The sequence below is a fragment of the Enhydra lutris genome, unplaced genomic scaffold, assembly GCF_002288905.1.
Source record: "Enhydra lutris kenyoni isolate GAN:26980312 unplaced genomic scaffold, ASM228890v2 scaffoldscaffold77, whole genome shotgun sequence".
Lineage (NCBI taxonomy): Eukaryota > Metazoa > Chordata > Mammalia > Carnivora > Mustelidae > Enhydra > Enhydra lutris.
The window spans coordinates 2,068,205-2,089,314 of NW_019154161.1; the positions used below are offsets into that span (position 1 = coordinate 2,068,205).

At 59.1% G+C, this 21,110-nt stretch overlaps 2 protein-coding genes across 4 annotated transcripts in view; one reads left to right on the plus strand and one right to left on the minus strand.

The window, feature by feature from the left end:
- Window positions 1-1,068: 1,068 nt before the first annotated feature.
- On the plus strand, window positions 1,069-13,016 carry LOC111160726 (potassium voltage-gated channel subfamily C member 3). The gene is given in 7 exon segments (XM_022524044.1): window positions 1,069-1,953; window positions 6,489-7,403; window positions 7,405-7,597; window positions 9,099-9,290; window positions 9,539-9,558; window positions 9,560-9,666; window positions 12,564-13,016. Coding segments are annotated over 6 exon segments (2,289 nt in total). The 3' UTR covers window positions 9,644-9,666; window positions 12,564-13,016.
- Window positions 13,017-18,298: 5,282 nt separating this feature from the next.
- LOC111160648 (myosin heavy chain 14) overlaps window positions 18,299-21,110 on the minus strand; it is a 77,365-nt gene continuing 74,553 nt past the window's right edge. For all 3 annotated transcript variants that reach the window (XM_022523882.1, XM_022523881.1, XM_022523880.1), the window contains 3 exons: window positions 20,291-20,399; window positions 18,560-18,732; window positions 18,299-18,452 (listed from right to left, as the gene is read on the minus strand). In XM_022523882.1, coding sequence (XP_022379590.1) covers window positions 18,299-18,452; window positions 18,560-18,732; window positions 20,291-20,399 — 436 coding nt within the window. The remainder of the gene's footprint in view (window positions 18,453-18,559; window positions 18,733-20,290; window positions 20,400-21,110) is intronic.

Sequence of the window (21,110 nt, forward strand, 5' to 3'; positions counted from 1 at the left end):
CAGTATCTTTGTACCCTGCAGGTCTCACCTTTCCCATAGTGTACCCATTATCCGTTCTCTACTCTGAACCCTGCCCCACCCCGCCTAGCCTGGTTCCTTACACGCCTCTTAGAACCATACTCCCGCCTTCCCACAGCGCCCTTTAAGAGGTTTTCTACCATTCGTAGACCCTGTCCACCTTCCTCAGATCCGTTCCATTCATTCTGACCCTCATTTTCCCGGCCCAGCCCTGTCTGACCAGGACAAGTTTGCAGCTCCGGCCCCTCCTCTTCCTCACTTCGCCCCCTTTCTTAGTCCTAGCCAGACGCTCTCAGGTTTCCAGGCCTCGCTTACGTCCGCTCCTCCTCACTGGGTCTCAGTCCCTATTCCTCCTTACAGTCCAGCCTAGTGCCCGTCTTGCCAAAGTACTCTCTACTCTCCATTTCCAGTTCCCGCCCCTCGTTCAGTCTCGCCCCCTCACTCTCCCAGGCCAATTAGGACTGCTCCTAACTTTCTCAGGCCCTGCCTCTCTTTAAGATCCGCCCTGTGGCGACAAAGCGAAGTTAGGGACCCAAGCGGGCTGTTTCCATCCGCCCTTCCCCACCGGGTCCTGCTTGCCAGCTCTTTAGGTCCTTTCTCTGTCCAGTCAGGACCGTCTCCCCCATGCCAGTCAGAAGTCTTTAAATAGTTTGGACGTGTCCCCTTCCTCTGCTGGACCCGCTCCTTTTTTCAGTTCACTCAGATCTCGTATCTGGTCCCACCTCCTCTGTTTTCCTCGCGCGGTCCAGCCCCGCAGCTTTAGTTGTCGGTCCCGCCCCCTAACGCCTAGCTCCGCCCGCCCCTTCTCTCGGAAAGATCCAATCGGTGTGCTTCACCTGCAGCCCCGCCCCGTCCAGCTAGGCTGTGCGGAGTCCCCGACCTTCTCCCTGCCTCAGCCCCGCCCTACCTCCCCCAGGCCAATCAGTTCTGTTCCTCCCCTACCGCGGCCCCGCCCCCTCCCCTCGTCGCCTCCTCCACCCAATCCTGTCTGCCTCTCCCCCTGAGGCCACGCCCCCTACTCCCCGCCCCTCTCGCCCCGCCCCCCGTCCAATGCTGAGCTCAGTCTGCGTCTCGTCCTTCCGCGGGCGCCAGGGGGCCAGCAAGCAGCAGCCGGCGCCACCGCTGCAGCCGCCCGAGTCCCCGCCGCCTCTTCCCCCGCCGCCGTCACCGCCGCCGCTGCAGCAGCAGCAGTCTGCGCAGCCCGGCCCCGCCGCGTCCTCGGCGGGCCCCCCGGCACCTCGCGGGCCTGGGGGCCGGCGCGCCGAGCCATGCCCCGGGCTGCCGGCGGCGGCCATGGGGCGGCACGGCGGCGGCGGTGGCGACAGCGGCAAGATCGTGATCAACGTGGGCGGCGTGCGCCATGAGACGTACCGCTCGACGCTGCGCACCCTGCCGGGGACGCGGCTGGCCGGCCTGACGGAGCCCGAGGCGGCGGCGCGCTTCGACTACGATCCCGGCGCTGACGAGTTCTTCTTTGACCGGCACCCGGGAGTCTTCGCCTACGTGCTCAACTACTACCGCACAGGCAAGCTGCACTGTCCGGCCGACGTGTGCGGGCCGCTTTTCGAGGAGGAGCTCGGCTTCTGGGGCATCGACGAGACCGACGTGGAGGCCTGCTGCTGGATGACCTACCGGCAGCACCGCGACGCCGAAGAGGCGCTCGACTCCTTTGAGGCTCCGGACCCAGCGGGCGCAGCCAACGCCGCCAACGCCGCCGGCGCCCACGACGCGGGCCTGGACGACGAGGCGGGTGCGGGCGGAGGCGGCTTGGACGGCGCGGGCGGCGAGCTCAAGCGCCTCTGCTTCCAGGACGCGGGCGGCGGCGCCGGGGGGCCGCCAGGGGGCGCGGGCGGCGCAGGCGGCACGTGGTGGCGCCGCTGGCAGCCCCGCGTGTGGGCGCTCTTCGAGGACCCCTACTCGTCGCGGGCTGCCAGGGTGAGCGCGCTCTCGGAGCCCCCATCCCTCCCCCCTTTCCTGGAGATCCCAGCCCCTTAGGAGTGCCCCCATCCTAACCCCCAGAATCTCGCGGCGGGTCCCAAGCCCTTCTGGCCTTCCTGGTCTCTGGGCCTCCCAGGTTCTTCTAGAAAAGCCTCTTTGTCCAACCCCGAGTTTCCCGTACTTTTGTGAACACACCCCCTCTCCCTGTCATCCCCAGATCCTCGGAAGACGCTTCCTCAACCTTCAGAATCCCCCAGATCCCTCCAAACCCCACCCGGCTTCCCTAGGCTACCCAACACGCTTAGAAACTTCTGCCCCGTCTGTGAATCTCCTGGGCTTCTCTGAACAACCTCACTACCTCCTTTCCTGGACTCCTCTGAGACCCTCAGAAGAACTTTCTCCAACCCCGAGTCTTCTGAGCCCCTGTAAATCCTTTTCACCTCTCTCAGTCATCCCCTCGGACCGCCAGAGAACCCCTCTGCAGCCCTCAGTTTCTTGGACCATCCCCAGACCCTCAGAAGACCTCTCCTCCTCCTCCTCCTCCTCCTCCGCCTCCTCTTCCTCTTCCTCCTCTTCTTCTTCTTCTTCTTTTTCTCCTTCTTCTTCTTCTTCTTCTTCTTCTTCTTCTTCTTCTTCTTTTTGAAGATTTTATTTATTTATTTGACAGAAAGATAGAGATCACAAGTAGGCAGAGCAGCAGGCAGAGACAGAGGGAGAAGCAGGCTCCCTGCTGATCAGAGAGCCCAATGTGGGCCTTGATCCCAGAACCCTGAGATCTTGACCTGAGTCGAAGGCAGAGGCCCAACGCATTGAGCCACCCAGGTGCCCCAGAAAACCTCCCTTCTTAACCTTCAGTGTCCCAGACTCTGTGAACACTGCCCCCACCTTTCCCTGCAAGCTGCGTCTCCTCTGAAGCTCCTCTCCAACCCTCAGTCCCTGGGGTTCTCCCTGATTCTTTCTCCCTATGCCCCTCTCCCTACACCTCCCCTCTCTTCAAGTTTGAGTCTTCTGGCTATTTTTGAACCCCACTTGTGCTCTCAAAGTCTTAGAAGACTCTGCCTCAATCTCAGAACCTCCTGGACCCCTGTGAACCCCCAAACCACTTGCTCTGGCTAGCACACTTTCCCCCTCTCCCCTGCTGCAACACGGAGTCCTGGTGAGCCTTTCCTCCTGGGACCCTATCCAGTCCCCTCTGTGTCTGTGTTCACATATCTTCCTGCATCCTCCACGCCAACTCCCATCCCAAGGACTTTCCCTATAAAGCTCCAGACTTCCCCCAAGCCTTTCACACTCCTCCTCAGTGTCTTCAGAAGAGTCTTGAGCCCCCATAATATGTCTTTCCTCTCCAGAAGTTCCCATATGCCTTCTTCATCCACAGATTCTCCCAGCTTCTTCTCCCTTCCCACTCTTTATCTCTAGGATCCCCCATCCAGAGCCTCCCAGTCCTTTTCCAAGTCAATCAACTGACTTTTCTCCTACTTTACTGAACCTCAATCTTTGGGACTCCCTCCCCCACCCCCAGTTATCTGTCCTAAAACTTCCTCTCAAAATAGCTCCCAGTTCTTTCTACTCTGCCTCGGTATCTTTCCACTGGTCCCTACCCCAGCTCTGCACACTCCCCCTTTCCCAAGCTCCCTGCCTCTCCATCAGCCAAACCCCAGGACTGGGCCTCTGTGCTCCCCTACGCCAAAAGTGAACCAGAGAGTTCACACTCTAATCTTAACTCCCTTGAAATGCCAGATTTTTTCCCAAAGCTCCCTTCATCTTCCCCCCTAAACTTCCTTCAAATGTCTCTAACTTCCTAGGCTAAATAGCTACCCTCCCCCTTTGTTCTCCCTTGAACCTCTTCCTCCTACTAACTTCCTCCCTGTGTTGGAAGAGAGGGGGGCAGTTCATAGTGGGGGGGATCAGAAAGGAGGGGAAAGAGGAACAACTCCCGGGCCCTCTCCTAGCCTCCAGGGGACCCAAACACCCGGAGGAACCTGTCCGCCCCCTCCCCCCACCGTGCCGTGTCCTGGGCCGGGAAGGACGTGGAGCCGCAGTGCCGCATTCGCGCCAGGGGAGGGAGCGAAAGGGGGGGTAGCCCAGAGGCACTGCATAAAGTTTGGTCCCAGGAAGCGCTGAGTTGGCGAGATTTGGGGCTGGGTGGGGGGAGGTAGGGAGGAGGAGGTTCCGAAGGGCCTTGGCCCTAAATGCCCCTCAGGCCTCTGAGTGGCCTCCTCCCCTATGGCTGGGGCGCCCTTCTCTCGTGACCCCATTGAAGGGTCCTGAGGTGAGACTAGGGGTCCGGGACAGTTATGGGGGAGTGGGGGTTGTCACTCACTCACTACACAAATGGTTTTTGAGTGTCGGGCTTGCCCGGTACTTTCCAGCCTACAGGTGAGAGAGCTGGACAGAGTTGGGAGCAGAGGCCAGTGCAACGTGGAGAGTACAGCCCTACTTCATCCTCCCTCCCCTCCCCTCCCCTCCCCGTAATTTTTCTTTTCCTTCTTACAGAGACTCCTTGCCCTCCTGCCCCTTCTGCTTTTGAACCACCTGGGGGCAAGGGATTAAACCAGCCCCAATGCAGTCCAGACTCTACAGCCGCGCACTGCGGCGGGTGCCCACCTTTCTTTCCTTGCCCTGGGAGGGAAGGAGTTAAACTCCTGGCCCGCGGCCACCCGAAGCGAAGCAGCGGCACTGCGGCTGCGCCCTGCTTGCTCTGCTCCTGGCCCGGAAGGGGTTAAGACCACTCTCAGCTGCGGCGGCTGCGCACTGCGGCGGGGGAGCTGGCCTCGGTGCTGGCCGCCGCGCGCCCCGCCCCCCGGCCCGGCCGGCCCGCCCCCACTGCGGTGCCGCAGCCTGCGCCGCGCACCCGGCTCGGAGGAGGTGGGGGGAGCACGGGGCATGCGCTGTGCAGCGGCCTCTGGCCTCTTAAACCACTGCGGAGAAACGAAGAGGGGGGCGGGGCAGAGAGGGCCAGCGCTGACCCCAGCCCACCCCAAGGTCCAGGGCTGTATGTGCGGCAGACTCTGGTCCACCTCTCTGCTCCGCACTTCAGATTAAAGTTGAGCCTTCCCAAGCCCAGACCCTGCCCCCCAGCCCTGTGGAGGAAGGGGAGTGGCTGAAGGGGTGTGCAGGCCCCCAGCCCACCCCAAGGTCTGGTCCTGTCTGCAGTCGGAGCCTGGGCCCTCGCTTTTCTCTGCATCCCTGATTAAAACTCTAGCTGCCCAGGTCCTCCTTCCTCCTCTACCCAACTGACTAAAGCCCCCCTTTGCCTTAACACCCATCTCCTTCTCCCTGCAAGGCACTAACCCCACTCTTCTCCTCTCTGCATATTTGATAAAGCCCACTGTCATCTCCAGGGGACAACTCTGTCCCCTTCCTTCTCTGAGATCTTGACCGCACCCCCTCTGCTCCTCACGGTTTTCTTCAAAATCCACACCATTGCATTCAGGACTCTGGTTCTCCCCATCTTGAAATAACCCATGTGTGCCCCACCCCCTTTTCTGCACTTTTGGCTAAAGCCCCGTCACCTCTATGGCCCTGGCTCCACCATCTCCCCTGACGCTTGGGCCCCTGACCCTCCCTTCCTCTCCACAGCCTGAAACCCCAACCCTCCTTGCTTCTCTCTTTTTCAATTTTTGCAGACTTGACTCTTCACTTCCTTTCCTGTTTATGGCCCTAACACCCCTCTGTGGTTCCAGCCCTTTGCTGTCCTCTCTAGTTGAGGGTGACACCGAGCTTTCTCCCTTCTCTGGAGCCGGACATTGGGACCAGAGTCCTTAAGCCCTGGCTCCTCTCTGAAGGCCTTGACCTTGTCTCCAACTAACGGATGCCCACGTACCCTAACAGGAGCACAGTCTTGCTTACTGAGTTCCAGATGCTGGGCCAAGCACTGTTTCTGGAGCCAGGACTTCTGTATATTCATTTAACATAATCCTCATAATAATCTGGTAACAACAACAACAACAAAAACCCTGAGGTGTAGAAAGCTTAAACTTCTTGCCCAAATTAGGCACAGGAAAGGCCGGATTCAAATCCAGCCTTTCTTAACCATTGGGTACTCTGTCTCCCCACCCACCTTCCCCCCTTCCCCTTCCCTTGGCTCCAAGCTGAGCTCCAAAGCCTCTGATACACAGAGGGTGAGTGATCTTGGTCTCCTCCCACACCCCACCCCTATCCCTCCCCCCAGCATCCTTGGACCCTGCTGGGAAGTCCTGAGATAGGACACAGAGTATGGGAAGGTGGTCTGGGACATAGAGCAAAGGACCAGAAATTGCTGCTTCCATGAAAACAGTTGCCCATCTGTTTCCACTGCTGGAGCCGGCTCCTATCCCAAGCTGGGGGGAGCTGCCTCCGATCCTTTTCCTCCCCTTTTTCAGGCGTTAGAGGGGACAGCAGGTGCGGGCTGTGATGGAAGTATGGGGCTTCTGAATTTCCCTGGAGTCTGGGGCTGGGAAAAGGGGCCGCCGGGAGGGTCTTGTGGACTTGGCTGGTTGACCAGATGCCTGGGTCATCTTTTGCCCTCTCTCTCCTGCCCTGCCTCACAGTATGTGGCCTTCGCCTCCCTCTTCTTCATCCTCATCTCCATAACCACCTTCTGCCTGGAGACCCACGAAGGCTTCATCCATATCAGCAACAAGACAGTGACCCAGGCCTCCCCGATCCCCGGGGCTCCACCAGAGAACATCACCAATGTGGAGGTGGAGACGGAGCCCTTCCTGACCTACGTGGAGGGCGTGTGTGTGGTCTGGTTCACCTTCGAGTTCCTTATGCGTGTCACCTTCTGCCCGGACAAGGTGGAATTTCTCAAGAGCAGCCTCAACATCATCGACTGTGTGGCCATCTTGCCCTTCTATCTCGAGGTGGGCCTGTCGGGCCTCAGCTCCAAGGCCGCCAAGGACGTGCTGGGCTTCCTGCGGGTCGTCCGCTTCGTGCGCATCCTCCGCATCTTCAAGCTCACGCGCCATTTTGTGGGGCTGCGCGTGCTGGGCCACACGCTCCGCGCCAGCACCAACGAGTTCCTGCTGCTCATCATCTTCCTGGCGCTGGGCGTGCTCATCTTCGCCACCATGATTTACTACGCCGAGCGCATCGGCGCGGACCCCGATGACATCCTGGGCTCCAACCACACCTACTTCAAGAACATCCCCATCGGCTTCTGGTGGGCCGTGGTCACCATGACGACCCTGGGCTACGGAGACATGTACCCCAAAACGTGGTCGGGGATGCTGGTCGGGGCCCTGTGTGCCCTGGCCGGGGTGCTCACCATCGCCATGCCCGTGCCCGTCATCGTCAACAACTTTGGCATGTACTACTCGCTGGCCATGGCCAAGCAGAAGCTGCCCAAGAAGAAGAACAAACACATCCCCCGCCCCCCGCAGCCCGGCTCTCCCAACTACTGCAAGCCCGACCCTCCCCCACCGCCCCCGCACCACGCCCACCACGGCAGCGGCGGCATCAGCCCCCCCGCCCCCCATCACCCCACCTTCCGTGGGGGTGACTGTGCCTGGGGCCTACCCACCGGGCCCCCACACGCACCCCGGGCTGCTCAGGGGGGGAGCGGGTGGGCTTGGGATCATGGGGCTGCCTCCTCTGCCAGCCCCTGGGGAGCCTTGCCCTCTGGCTCAGGAGGAAGTCATTGAGATCAACCGGGCAGGTGAGAAGGGTGCATGGGGTGGGGGGCGTGGGGAGGCGGAGAGGTTCGTAGGGGGCGGGAGGTCACTGCTGAGGTTAAGAGAGATGGGGGGGGTCACGACAGAGGAGAGAGGGAAAGGGGAACGGCTATTGCTGAGGTCAGTGAAAAGGCACAGAAATATTCTGTGTGAAAGACAGCTTGGGGAGAGACAGACATTCCAGGGGACCTGGGAGGCAGAGTAATGAGCCTCTGGCCAGGGGGACTCAGACACCGGCACTGAGCGGGTCTAATGTGGGAATCAAGGGCTGGCCGGAGACCCGGCCAAAGGACAGTTGCAACTTCGGAGTCTTCTAGTGATGACCCTGAGAAAAGAGTCTAAAAGAAACAGTCAGAAATCAGGCAATTGTCACTGAGAGCAGGAGAGTGAGGACAGATGGAGGGAGGGGTGGGGGTAGGGTCAGTGGCAGAGAGTTCAGGTTCTAATAACAGTGAGGCCAAGAGAGGAGACAAGGCTTAAAAACTCAGAAGATAAAGGCCAAGTAGATAGGCCCAGAGAGCCAACCAGCCATGTGATGGTGACTCGGGACCTAGGGCCTGGCTCAGGCTGTGCCAAGAGCGAGAGCAGCCCAAGAGGGGTCTGAGAGACAGAGGCTGCTGAGATAAAGAGGGGAAGCAAAGGAGATGAGTTAGAAGAGAGTTGACTGGGTGTTGCCCCCCCCCCCAGAGAGTCTGTGTCTCTGAGGCAATAATTGGGGGCAGTCCGGAGCTGGTGGCCCCCACCCCCATGACTTAAGTAGGTCAAGAAAGGGAGCTGGGCCGCCTGGCCCTCATCTTGCTCCCTCAGCCACTGACCCAGTTTCACACCAATTAAAAATAGCTTAAGTCAGAGCCTGGGGGACCCCCACCTCTCCCCTCCCTCCCCTGTCACCTTCCCAACCCTTCCCCACTGTGCCCTTTCCAGCACCCAACACTGTCCCTAAGCCACTCCCTCTCCTCTAGATCTCCCAGCCAATCCTCCAAACCCATCCCAGCCCAGGCACCCTACCAACCCAACGCTGCATCCCAGTCCTACTTAGTTCACTTCAACCAACTGCCCCCCCCAGCACCCTATCCCAGCCTCCTTCCCAGCACCCACCTAACTTCCTAACCACCCTCCAAATGCCCAACTCCCCACCCCAGTCCTGCCCTTCCCAGCACCTAATACCTGGCCCGACCACCACTTCCTACCACTCAGCACACTCCATCTGCACCCACCCCTGACTGCCCTTCCCTCTCCCTGTTGTCCTTCCCAGCATTTAATACCCTCCCCCAATGACCGGCTCCCTGAACCCACCAGCACACACCCTGACACCCTGCTTCCAACTGTGCACCCCTCCTGTCCCCTCCTTGAGACACCGTGCCCCTCAATCACCTACTTCTGGCACCCAACATTCTCCAACACCCTCCTTGCTAATCTCCCCTCCACCTTGAGTTCCCACACCTCACCCTGTCCTCTCTGTCTCTGTCTGACCCCCCGGTGCAGATCCCCGCCCCAACGGGGACCCCGCCGCAGCTGCGCTTGCCCATGAGGACTGCCCAGCCATCGACCAGCCCGCCATGTCCCCAGAAGACAAGAGCCCCATCACCCCTGGGAGCCGAGGCCGCTATAGCCGGGACCGAGCCTGCTTCCTCCTCACCGACTATGCCCCTTCCCCTGATGGCTCCATCCGGAAAGGTGAGGTGCCCTCCACTGGCCCCGGGACCCTCCCTCTCTTTCTCTCCCTCCCTCAGGGGAGGGGGGAGAGGGAGATGGGGGAGGAGGTGCTGGACTTCCCTTCCCCCATCCCCTGGCCCCAAATTCCCTTCCTCCCAGACCCCTCCCACCCCCAAATTTTCTCACCACTGACCCTTCACCTGTCTTTATTCCATCTCCATCACCCCCACCCACCCCCCCGACCCTCTGGCCTCTTCCCCCACCCCCAGCCATCGGTGCTCCCCCACTGCCCCCCCCCAGACTGGCGTAAGCCAGGCCCCCCAAGCTTCTTGCCCGACCTCAACGCCAACGCTGCAGCCTGGATATCCCCCTAGCGGACGAATCCCCTCCCCCCGGGGTAAGTAGCCCCCAACCTTGGGTCCCCAACTCCCTCCTGACTAACCCCTCTGAGAACATGTGGCCCCCACTGACCGAGACTCCCATCCCCTCACTGAACTGCTCCATCCAATTAACCTGCAGCCACGACCCCCAACCCCATACCCATCTGCCCAGGACTTGCCCTGCCCTTCACTCACCCACCAGAACTAACCCAGCCCTCCCCACCGCGTGCCTGACCTCCCTCCCCTGCCCGTCAGGACTGAGCCCCAGCCTCACCCCTATCCTCATCTCTCCCCTCGCCTCACCCCTGGGTGTCTTTTAAATTCAATGAAGAAAGCAGGGTGCACACCCAGCACACTTCTGGGTGCAAGCCGGGGTGAGGGGGACTCAGTTGCTTACGCAGAGGCTTGTGAACAGACCAAGGCATGCACAGAGTACCTGTCTGTACCCGCACATCCCTGGCCCGGTGCTCAGCGCAGGGAGGCAGCAGGGAAGACCATCCCCCTGCCTCGGGGGAGCTCCCAGTTTGATGGGAGAGGCAGACACCGACCTAGAAAGTCCCTGTTTGAGGTGATCTCTGGAAGTGGAGGTAGCGCAGGGACACGCAGTATGCGGAACACTCGGAACTCTCCAGGGTAGGAGGGAGGTGACAGGGAAGGTTTCCCGAAGGAACTGATGTCTGGAGTTAGCCTGACCTCAAGCGAAGAAATGATCCCATTAGACGGTGGTGACCAGAGGGACCAGCACAAGCAAAGCTGAGGAGACCGGGGACTGGCAGGTAGACAGGCAGGAAAGCCGGGCTGGACTGAAAGGCCAGGACCTTGGTTAGGGCCCCCCGGGGGAGGGCAGGTCGGCTCTTGGGCTGTGTGTGAGTAGAGGTCAGGAGGCTGGATGAAGGTCCAGGGAGACGGGGAGGATGCTGCCCGGACCCAGTCCAGGGCTGTGCACAGGGATGGAGAGGAAGGGACAAGGTAGAGGGAGTCAGGGATGGGGAGGGGGCGGAAGGGACGGGGCTGGGGACTGGCGGTGGGCAGATGAGGGGGAGCGAGTGACGAGGTAGTCGAGGAATCTTTCAGCAAACACGGTCCGGCTTTTATTTTCTGCCAGGAAGCGAACACACATTCTGTAGTCTTCGGACCCACCCTAGCTTAAGGCACTGGGCTTGCTTCCTCCGTCCCTCCATCCGCTCCTTCACGGAGCAGCTCATTACTGAGGGCACAGCTCCAGGCGCTGGAGATTTGGCAGCGCAGAGCAAGAATCCGCCATCACAGAGCAAACATGCTAGAGCACAGATTGGCACGCTTCAGCCCAGGGGCAAGTCTGCCAGCAAGCTGTTTTGTAAATAGAGTGGAAGAGCTGCCACGGAGAATGTGTGGCCCACAGAGCTGAAAACATTTAGGAATTGGCCCTTTGCAGGAAACGTTTGCCACCCCCTGATCCGGGGACCAGAAAATCAAATGAACGAACAAGGTGATTACTCTGGCCACGTCAGACCGGGCTGGGGGGGTGGGCGCGGTCTGTCTGCAAAGGGCTTTTTGAGAAGGTAAGACCTGAACAGTGAAAAGGGCCAGCTGGTCAGAAGGCACAGCAAGTGCAAAAGTCCAGGGGTACTGAGATGGGGTGAGCTTGGTTTGTCAAAGGAAAAGCAAGGAGGGGTGTGTGGCTGGAAGTGAGTATCTGCAGGGAACAGGGTGCCAGAGTGTGCGGGGCGGGGGAAGGAAGGATCGTGACAGGTTTTGGTGAGAGGCTGGATTTGATCTTCAAAGTGACGGGGAAGCTGCCTGAAGGCACTTGATCGCAACAGTCTGTGGAAAACTTCTTTAGAAATAGAGATAATAGCCCAGAGAACTCCCTCTTACAGCCCACAAAGATGCTGTCCTGGGATTTGGGGAGCCTCCAGGGACAGCCTTGTTTCAAGCCCCTTGTTTCACAGAAGTTCAGGGGGGCCTTGAGCGACCCCCGCCACCAAGCAGACCCGGATGAGAACCCAGGCTTCCAGGCTCCTCGTCCAGGAGGGACTGTGGCTCCTCTCGTTCCATCCCTCCGTCTCCCCAGTTCATCCTCCATTTTCATCTCATTATCCCCCCCTTCCCTGCCCCCGCCTCACCCTCCCCCCGCTTGCACCCAGTACCACCCTTTGTTCCCCACCCCTGGGTCTAGATGGGCCCCAGAGAACGGAGGGGCTCAGGGAGTGGGGGGGATTTGGGAATGGGAGGGAGGGTGGAGTGGGGCGGGCGGGTGGAGGTCCTGCTGCTCTTGCCTCTGATGCCAAAATCCATTCAATGAACTCAAATAGTGGCTGGAGCTGATGGGGCTGACTGAGCCGTCTGCCCTGGGGTCCTGGGTCCCTCCCCACTCCTGTACTTCCAGGCTCCTCCCTTCCTCTCTGCCCTCCCTGGGTGATCCCTCCACCACCGTCCCCCAAAACTCCACCCAAGACCCTTCCCCCCGGCACGCCCCTTGCCCACCCCATGACCTTTTCCTTCTCTTCTCACACCAACTTCCTGAGTCCAACTCCTGACACCTGTTACCCTTTCTTCCCTAACCCTCCCCCAGCCTCCCTCCCTTGGTCCTCCTCCCCAGCCACCCCCTCCCTTGGTCCTCCTCCCCAGCCACCCCCTTCTCCCCTGGTCCTCCTCCCCACCCATCCTCTCCTCCCCTGGTCCTCCTCCCCACCCACCCCCTCCTCCCCTGGTCCTCCTCCCCATCCACCCCCTCCTCCCCAGCCACCCTGGAAGCTCCTTCCATATTTGATGTCTCTGGCCACCCCCATTTCACTGCTCCCCTCCCCCGGAAAACACCAGAGAGGATGAAGAGATTCCAGCGTTTCTCCGTCCCCCCAACAGTGAGGCTGTGTTGGGGGGTTCCCCCTGACCACCCTCCCCCCGCCGTGACTCTGTGTATTTCTGTCCCCAGCTCTTGTCACCGCCTGAGACCTCGCGAGACCCTCGGTCCCCCCCCTGCCCCTTCCCCCCAGGTTAGCAATTGGGAATGGCTGGGAGGGGGTGTCCCCAAGATACTGGGCTTCCAACCCCGGCCCCCCAGGCCCCTTCCCCTCTGGTCAAGATGCCCTCATCCAGACAGACCTCTTGGCATCGCCTAGAGAAGAAGTACTGGAACTTTCCCCAGACACTGGCAGACTCAGATCTTCCCAAGCATTCAAGAAACCACACACATACTCCCCCAGTCTTAGACCCGTTTGGCTCTCAAGACACTGTGAGAACCTTCCCATCAGAAGGTTTCCACCTCAAGACTTCATGACCCTTTAAAGATACCCCATTACAACCTGCAGGTGAGCCCTGGCCCACTCAGACTGCTCTCCAGCACCGCCCCCCCCCAGGCACTGCCCCCTTTTGCTCCTTTCCGCCCCCCACAGCCCCATCACCTGCCTTTCCCCCTTTCCCCACAACTAGGTCAGCCCCCACCCAAGCCCTCCCACTGGCTGCTCCCCTACATGCATTCCACCAAGCTCCCTCCCCATGCCCGGCTGCCCACCATCTGCCTTGCTGCCCCCAACCTTTTTGCCTCAGATAAGGTGGCCAATGGGGGAGGGGGAGGGGAAGTGGGGGGCGGGCTGCGGTGGGGTTGGGGTGAGGGAGGCTCGGTGGGCGTCACCCTGCCTCCTAACCCTGAGTCTCTCCCCCCTCCCCATGTCTGAACCTTTCTCCTTGATGCTGACTGACTGTCCAATTTGTTCACCTCTCTCTCTCTCCATCTCCTTGGTCCGCCTCTGTCCATCTCTGCCTCTGCCATCTGTCTTGTTATGTCTTGGTGTCTGTCTCTGTCTCTCATCCCCTCTGTCTCCCTCACCGTCTGTCTCTATCCCTGACCCTCTGCTTCACCTTTTTCTGTCTCTTGACTTTTCCTGTCTCTGGCTCTCTGTCTCTGTGTCTCTCTTTCTTTCTCCATCTCCCTTCCCTCCTGGTCGTTTCTCCCCTGCTGCCCTGTCTCGGGGTCTCTCTGTCTGTTGGACCCTTCCCCTGCACCCCCATCTCCATGCTTCCTCCCGTGTTTCCGACCCCCCCCCCAGGTTACGAGAAATCCCGCAGCCTGAGCAGCATCGCGGGCCTGAGTGGGGTGTCCCTGCGCCTCGCGCCCCTTGCCACTCCCCCGGGCTCTCCCAGGGCCGCCCGCCGCGCTCCCCCAACCCTGCCCTCCATCCTCTAGCGCTCCCCTCCCCCCCGTGGGGGGACTCGGGGGTGACAGGGAAGAAGGTCAAAGGAGCTGGGGGTGGGGGAAAGGGTTTTTAAAAAAAAAAAATCAAAAAGTCATTAATAATATGCAACTGAGACGACGACGCCAGCAGACACCCCCGGACCCCTCACCCCCACCTGGGCCCCCAGGATGGAGGGGGAGGAGCCAAAGTCCACCTCCCCAACTCTCTACCCCCCCAATAAAGCCTTCTCAGGTCTCCATGAGCCATAGGACATCCCGCTCCCATAAACTCCTGTAAATACGTCCAAATTATGCCAATTACATTTTGGGGCGCCTCTCCCCTACTCTGCATGCCTCCCTCAACCTGGACAATCCCCCCTCCAACCCCACCTCAGCAATGAGCCACCAGGGGCTGCATGCCACGGCACGGAGGGAAGGGGAATTCTGGGAAGGGGGCGGGGACCTCAAGGGGATGAGCTGGCGTTTAAGCCGCAGGAGGGTTTCCTGGCCTCCTACCCTTCACCCCAGGAGGGCAACCCATCACACTGATGTGATATATATACATATATATATATATTAGCAACAATGTGGGGGAAGGAGTAACAGTCACTAGAGCCCCCAAAATGAGCTGAGCTCAGATGGTAGAAGCAGAGGCATGGTGCGTGTGCTGTGGACAGCTGCTCCCTCAGCCTTTAGGAGGACCCCTGGTGAATGTGACCCTGTCATCTCTCCCCAATTCTCCCTCCCCATCCCAACCCTCCCCCAAGGGATCTGCTCGCCTCTATTCTTGCTGCATGGACTCAGACCTCCCATCTCAGAATTTCTGGGATGATCTGGCCCTAGCACACAAAATTCCCCAATACCCCCTTCAAATTACCAGGACATGAGACCTGTACCCAGAATTCCTGAGACCAACCCTGGCACCCCGCATCCCCTAAATCCCCACAGGGTCCTGGGACTTAACCTCTGCATACAGATGCTGCCCCCCCAAGCCCCACCCCACCCATTGCCTGGACTGCATCCCAGCACCTCGAACCTCCAAGACTTGACCCAGCCCTTCAGCTCACTTTCAGCCTTTGGGATGCTCCAAATCCTTCCCACACTTGGACATTTCTTGGACACCCCCAAATCCTCAGGCCCCCCCCCCCCCCAGATATCCCCAAATCTCTAACATCAGACATCCACCTCAGGTTCTCCTGATGCTAGAATTTCCAAGATAGGCTCAACCTGTCTGCAATTCCAGGGAACCAGACCTTCCCCTGGGCATCCCCTTTCTTATGCCTAGACCTGCCTCTTCCAAGAGCCCCTCCCCCTACATGGTGCCCAAAAGGGACCCTCTTCATGGACATCAGTGTTTCCCAGAAGGCTATATTTGGACCCCTGGTGATGTGCTAAAGTCTTAGGCAGTACAAGGACACTTAATCTAGAAAGTTTTGTCTTTTACGGTATCTTCCAAAGAGGCCGGTAAGTCCGGATACTGCTGCCTGGCCCGGACACCGTTTATTTAGGGTAGAGTGTTTCCACTCACAGCAGAGGCTGTGCCCCCATCAAGGGACACTGGAACATCGGAAGCCTGGGAAACGACAAACCTACACGGGCTGGAATCCCAGCCCACCCTTCTCCGGCATTCCTCGTCCTGCCATGCTCATGGGCGGAAGATCATTTCTCATATCCCATCCTGGCTCAAGGATGCGCTACCTCCCCCAAGCCCAGAGACCACACGGTCCCAGAATCCTTAGAGGGGACCACCCCTTTTGGAGCTGGAGGCCTACAGAATTAGCAACCTCCCTCCCTCTGCTCCCACGGCCTCAGGAGCCCCCCCCGCCCCGCAACCCGAGGGTTGGGGGGTGTCACTGAGCACGATTCTTGATGCAACGATTCCTATGCAAGGGGCATTTTGAGTCCCCCCATCCTTCCCTTGGACCCTAAACCCTGGCGAATCAGGGGTGAGGGGTGGGGCAGGTTCTGGTGGGAGCTGGGTGGGACGAGGCAAAGGGCTAGGGGCTCCAGACACCAGGGTATGGGGGTGGGGACTGGTTATATTGCCAAAGGGTTTAACTTCTTAAAAAAAAAATAGCCCCCAGATTCCCATGACCCTCACAGAAGCCGAACAGCGCAGGGAAAGGGGGTGAGGATCTTTTCCAAAGGGTACAGACCTCTTCCCAACGTCTCCCCCTGCTCGCCAATCTGCCACACGTACCCAGCTTTTTAGTTCAGCTTTTGAAAGTAATCACGATCATAAACTTTTACAAAACGTGACTCTCGTCCTTCACCACCGTCCCCATCCCCCAAGTCAACAGTGTGGGATTCGGGGAGGAAGAGAGAGCTAAAGGGACAACTTCCAAGTCCCGCTCCCCTTTTCTCTTCGGCCGCCAGGGTGCCTGCAACTACACGCATGCGCTGCATGACGCGCTCCCCACACGCATGTCGCGCCCCTCCTGCGCTCCGGGAACGCACGGACACGGGGCGGGGGGCGGGGCGATTGGGGAGGAAGGAACGGCGGGGGGTCTCCCTGAGTTCAGCGGCTCCTCCTCCCCATCACACACACAGCAATAAGACTCTCTCACTCAAATGTGGGCGGGGCGGGCCTGGCCTGTCGAAGTGGGAGGTGGGAGGAGTGGCGAGGGGGCGCTCTCAGGGATGGGGGCGGGTGTCCGGAGTCAGTGTGGGGAGGGGAGGTCTGCAAATCGTCCAACTCTGGTGCTAATGGCGGGTCTTCTCAGCCCACCCCCAGGGCAGGGAGGGAGGGGTCGGCATGGCCCCTCCCCCAAGTCTCCCCCACGCCCACCCTGGGTGCATGAACCGCCCAATGCAGAAGCTGCCGCATGTCACCTGCCCTCCCTAAAGAAAAAAGTGTCATGCCCCCTTCCCACCCACCCTCTTACTTCCCACCAAAATAAAAGTTTCCTTTTCATTTAAAAATTGCATCCTGTTTGCTGGGGAGCTCTGATCCGGGCCGGCTTGGGGGGTTTCCTCCCAGAGGAGTTGGGTCTTCAAGAACAGGGGTCATATTAAAGTAGCAAGACTGTGTGCTTTGTGGGGGGGCAGGGGGGTCCAGATATACCCTTGATCCCTTGGTCTCACCTTGTGACTTTTCTAGGGGATGGTGTGGGGGAGGGGTAAGAAGTGGCTGCCTCAGTTTCCCTGATGGTAAAAATGGGGATCCACACCCCTAACTTGACACTGTGAGGGCATCTGGTAATAGGAGCTCTGATGTCAGGGTGATGACCCCAGGAGAGGAGTGGAGCTGGGTCTCCACCAGGAGGTCAGGGCCCGAGGGCCACATGCTCCACATCGGCCACTCCGAAGCCCCTGGGCAGACTGTGTGGGTTCAGCTTCTTAGTAGCTGTGTGTCCTTGGGCAAGTCTCAACCTCTCTGGGTTGCTTCCACCACTCTAATAGGGCAGGAAGGGGTGATCTATTCATTCAGCAAATATATGAATTCCAACTGCATGCCAGGCACTCTTCTAGGTGCTGGAAAGCAATGGAATCCCTACCTCTCGGGGTTGTGCTGAAGGTTGAGAGGAGCGGCCCACCGTTAGCCCATGTTCAGCTAAACAAAGGATCGCCATCCAAAAGGTGGCTCAACGGTCACTCTGTCACTGTTTTGCAAAGGGTCAGACAGAGTGCAGCATCCCTTCTGCCACTTACTGGGAGTCTTGGAGCAAGGGACAGCTCAGCCTCAGTTTCCCCACCTATAATGAAGTTCGGAATATGTGGGAAGGAGGCCGAAATGAGTTTTTTCACATTAAATGCCAGGTACCCCAGAGGCTCCCAACACTGGCCAGCTGTGATTCGAACCAGCAGACTGCCCCACCTGCGGCCCCATCAGACATCTCCGTGCAGGAACACACACAGCCCCAAGGGCTGGGGCTGGAGTTTATTTCTGCGACAGTCTGGACGCTGAGAGGCTACGGGAGCCTCCTCCAGGCCCCGTAGGAAAATCCAACCAAACTGTGATCACACAAGAACAATCAGAAGGGAGGACGGAGCATGGGGGGAGAGGGGCCCCCTTATCCCGTCCCTCTGCAAGGGACAAAGGCTGGTGGAGACCTGGGGCTCGGGCTGTTGTCGCTCAGATGTTCAGGGATCAGTGGCTAAGTGGAGCGAGAGGAAGAAATGGGGGTGGGGGGAGAGGAATGGGAGCCTTAGCTTCAGAGGCCAGGGGAGCCATGCTCCCTGGCTAATAAAGATCATTAACAACTTAAGGATGGAGGGAAGCCCTTTGGGACCACAGCTTGCCAACTACACCTGGATTTCTTCCCCAGCGAAAGCCCCAGTCCTCGTCTCCCTGCTTGCCAGCTCCTGTGTTTAGGGGTTTACAGGAGGTCGCAGCACCCGCCCCCGCCATTGGGTTGGTAAGTGCTCTAGTGCCAGAGGGTGGCACCATTTCCAAAGTGCAAGAAGCTGGAGGTCGGAGGGAGGGTTCCTGGGACTTGGGCCTCCAGGGGCCAGGGGCCAGGGAGGGAGGGGCCATGGCTGGGAACAGGGTGGGGTCACTGGGGCTGGGACACAGGCGGCCCATCAGGCTCTGGTGGTGCCGGCCCAGCCCCAGGCTCTGCCTCCTCGGCCTCCTCTTCCGAGACCACGCCCTCCTCCAGTCGGAAGACCTGGCGCACCGTGCGGGTGGTGAAGGTGAGGGGGCCACGTCTGCAGGGAGGAGGGAAGACCGAGAGACAGAGGTTAAAGGAGGCGGGCAGAGAGAGCTGGGGGGCGGGGCTTATGGAGGGAGGGTGCGCATGCGCGGCTGGCCCTACCGGAGCCGGTTCCTCAGCGTGTTCAGCTCCCGGTTCATGGACTCCGAGGCCTCTGTGACATCCTCCAGCTCATGCTGCAGCCTTCGGCGGACTGACTGAGCCCGGGATGCCTCCTCCTCGGCCTCCTCCAGCTGCCGCTTCAGCTGCTTCACCCGAAGGTTGCCCTTCTCCAGCTTGGTGGGAGTAGAGGACTGGGCTGCGTCTCTGGGCCACTCCCTTGGGCCCCCGAACCCCATCTCTCCTGCCCCCTGCCTTCTGTTCATGCTTCGTTCTAGATCCTCTTGCCAGCCTCCACCCCAGATGCAAATGTGAGGCTGTCCCCTACTTGGCCTCAGAGGGGTCTTTCTATGCCCAGAGCTGACCCCATCTCTCCTCTGCTCAAAGCCCTCCCATGGCTTCCCAGTGGCACTGAGACAAAGTGCCAGCCCCTCAGTCTGGCATTCCAGGTCCTGCAGGGTCTTCTTCCCATAAACCCATTGGGAGACCATCTTCACCAAGACCTTCCCCAAACCCTGCTATCTCTGTCTTTGGGGAGGGGACACACGTTATCTGCCTCCCACCAACCCCTCTGGCCTCCTTTCTTATCACTCAACTTTCCCTCCCCATTCTTCTCTCCAGCCACACTGCTCTGCTTTTTGCTCTAAACTCACCAGACTTATTTCCACACCCCAGGGCCTTTGCACCTGCTGTTCCCCCTGCCTGGCTCTTTCTCTCCTTTCAGTTCTCAATTCGTATGTCACCTCCTTAGAAAGATCTTCCTGACCCGACCCCCTCACCCCCAATCTAGGGAGTATTCCCTAATCCTCCACCTCTCCTTTTCTCTTCATCTCTCGTTCCTCCACAGCGCCTGTCACAATCTGTCCTCATCTCTCCTTATTTATAGGTTTGTGTCTTCCTTTCCTTATGCTACAAATGTGAGCTCCATGAATGGGGGACCTTCTCTGTTTTGTTCACAGCCACATCTCCAATGCCAAATACAGTGGTGGGTGCCGGATAATCACGGGATGCAGGGCAAATAAGCAGTAGCGGAGCTTTTAAGGCCACGGTGACGCTATCTAGAGTCAGAGAGTCCCGGGATCTGATGCAGGCTCTGTCTCTACTAACTGTGTGACTTTGATAAAAACTGTGTCCCCTTTTGAAGTTTCTGTTCTCCCACCTGTGCGTTGGGACTGGTAAGAGAATGCAAACATGTTTTTGTTTTTTGGTTTTTTAAACCAAGTGGCACAGCACTTGCTGCTCAATAAATAAATAAGAGCAGAGAGACTGCCGTCGGAGTCCTGGGGTTTGAACCCAGACGCCATCTCTCATGATCATCTCTCTGCCTCATTTTTATCACCTGAATAAGAGGGAAAAGGATAGTACTTGCCTTGTAGGGTTCTGATAAAAACTGAATATACTACACCTAATGTCTTTCGCACAGTGCCTGGCCCACAGTAGGCATTCTGTAAACATTACACATTGTGATTTTAGCCCCGGCCTAGCCTCTGGGTAGGGTTTCAGTTCTTCCTTCTCCCTGGCTGTCTCAGCTCCCCACCAGGACCTGTCCTCGATCCCACAATGGACAGATTGCAAAGTCACTGATGCCAGCTCTCCACTGATGTACCAAGCCCCAGGATGGTGGTCACACGTGGCCTCTCGTGATGGGAACTCACTGCATCCAGACAACATGGGCTACGTCTCTGTCAGCGGAGACCATCCCCCCGCTGCTCCCCAGAAACGTCAGTGGCTCACCTGGTCCCGGAGCTGGTCAGCCACCCTCCGCTCCTCCTCCACCTGGAGCACCACCTCCTTCAGGCGCTTCTCGGCCCTGCGCACCAGCTTGCCGGAGAGGATGCGCTCCCTGGAGAGGGGTATGAAGGAGGCAATGAGGAGAGGTGCTCATGTGGGCTTCTGTCCCCTCAGCCTTGTCCAGGGGCTGCTGTCCTGTTTTTGCAGTGGCCTCTTCCCTCTTTCCCACCCTCAGTGGCTCCCACAGTTTATACAGGCCAGACATGGCTCCCAGGCTCCCGACTGCACGGCATCCAGTCCTTGACTTGTACCAAGGTGCTCAATGTTCCTGAAAGTGGCTCATGTCTACACCAGTTCCCGTACCCCACTGTGCACCCCAGTCCTCCTCTTGGGGAACTGCCTCACTGACCACCAGTCCCCAGGTCAGATCTAAGGCATTATCTTTGCCCCTTCCTTCCTTGCCTCATGCTCACCCTGTCCTGATGTCCCCTGGACTCTGTCCTGTCCCCTCCTCTCTGTCCTCCAGCCCGAGCCCCCAGCTCAAGGCTGTGTTCTCCCGCCTGACCTGGCCTGTCCCTTCTCTCTCAATTCCCTTCTCCACTGTCCACAAGTGTGTGGGGGACACTCTGGAAGCCCAGAGCATCTCCATCAGCCACCCTGGCTGCTTCTTCCCTCTCATACACATGCTTCCCCTGGACAAGCTCATCAGCACCCCAGGTCTCCACAGCCATCTGCTAAATCTGTTTCCTGGGCTCCAGCCAGGTAGGCCCCCGGCCTCGATCATCCACCAGACCCCACACACCCCCCACACCCCTCATATTCC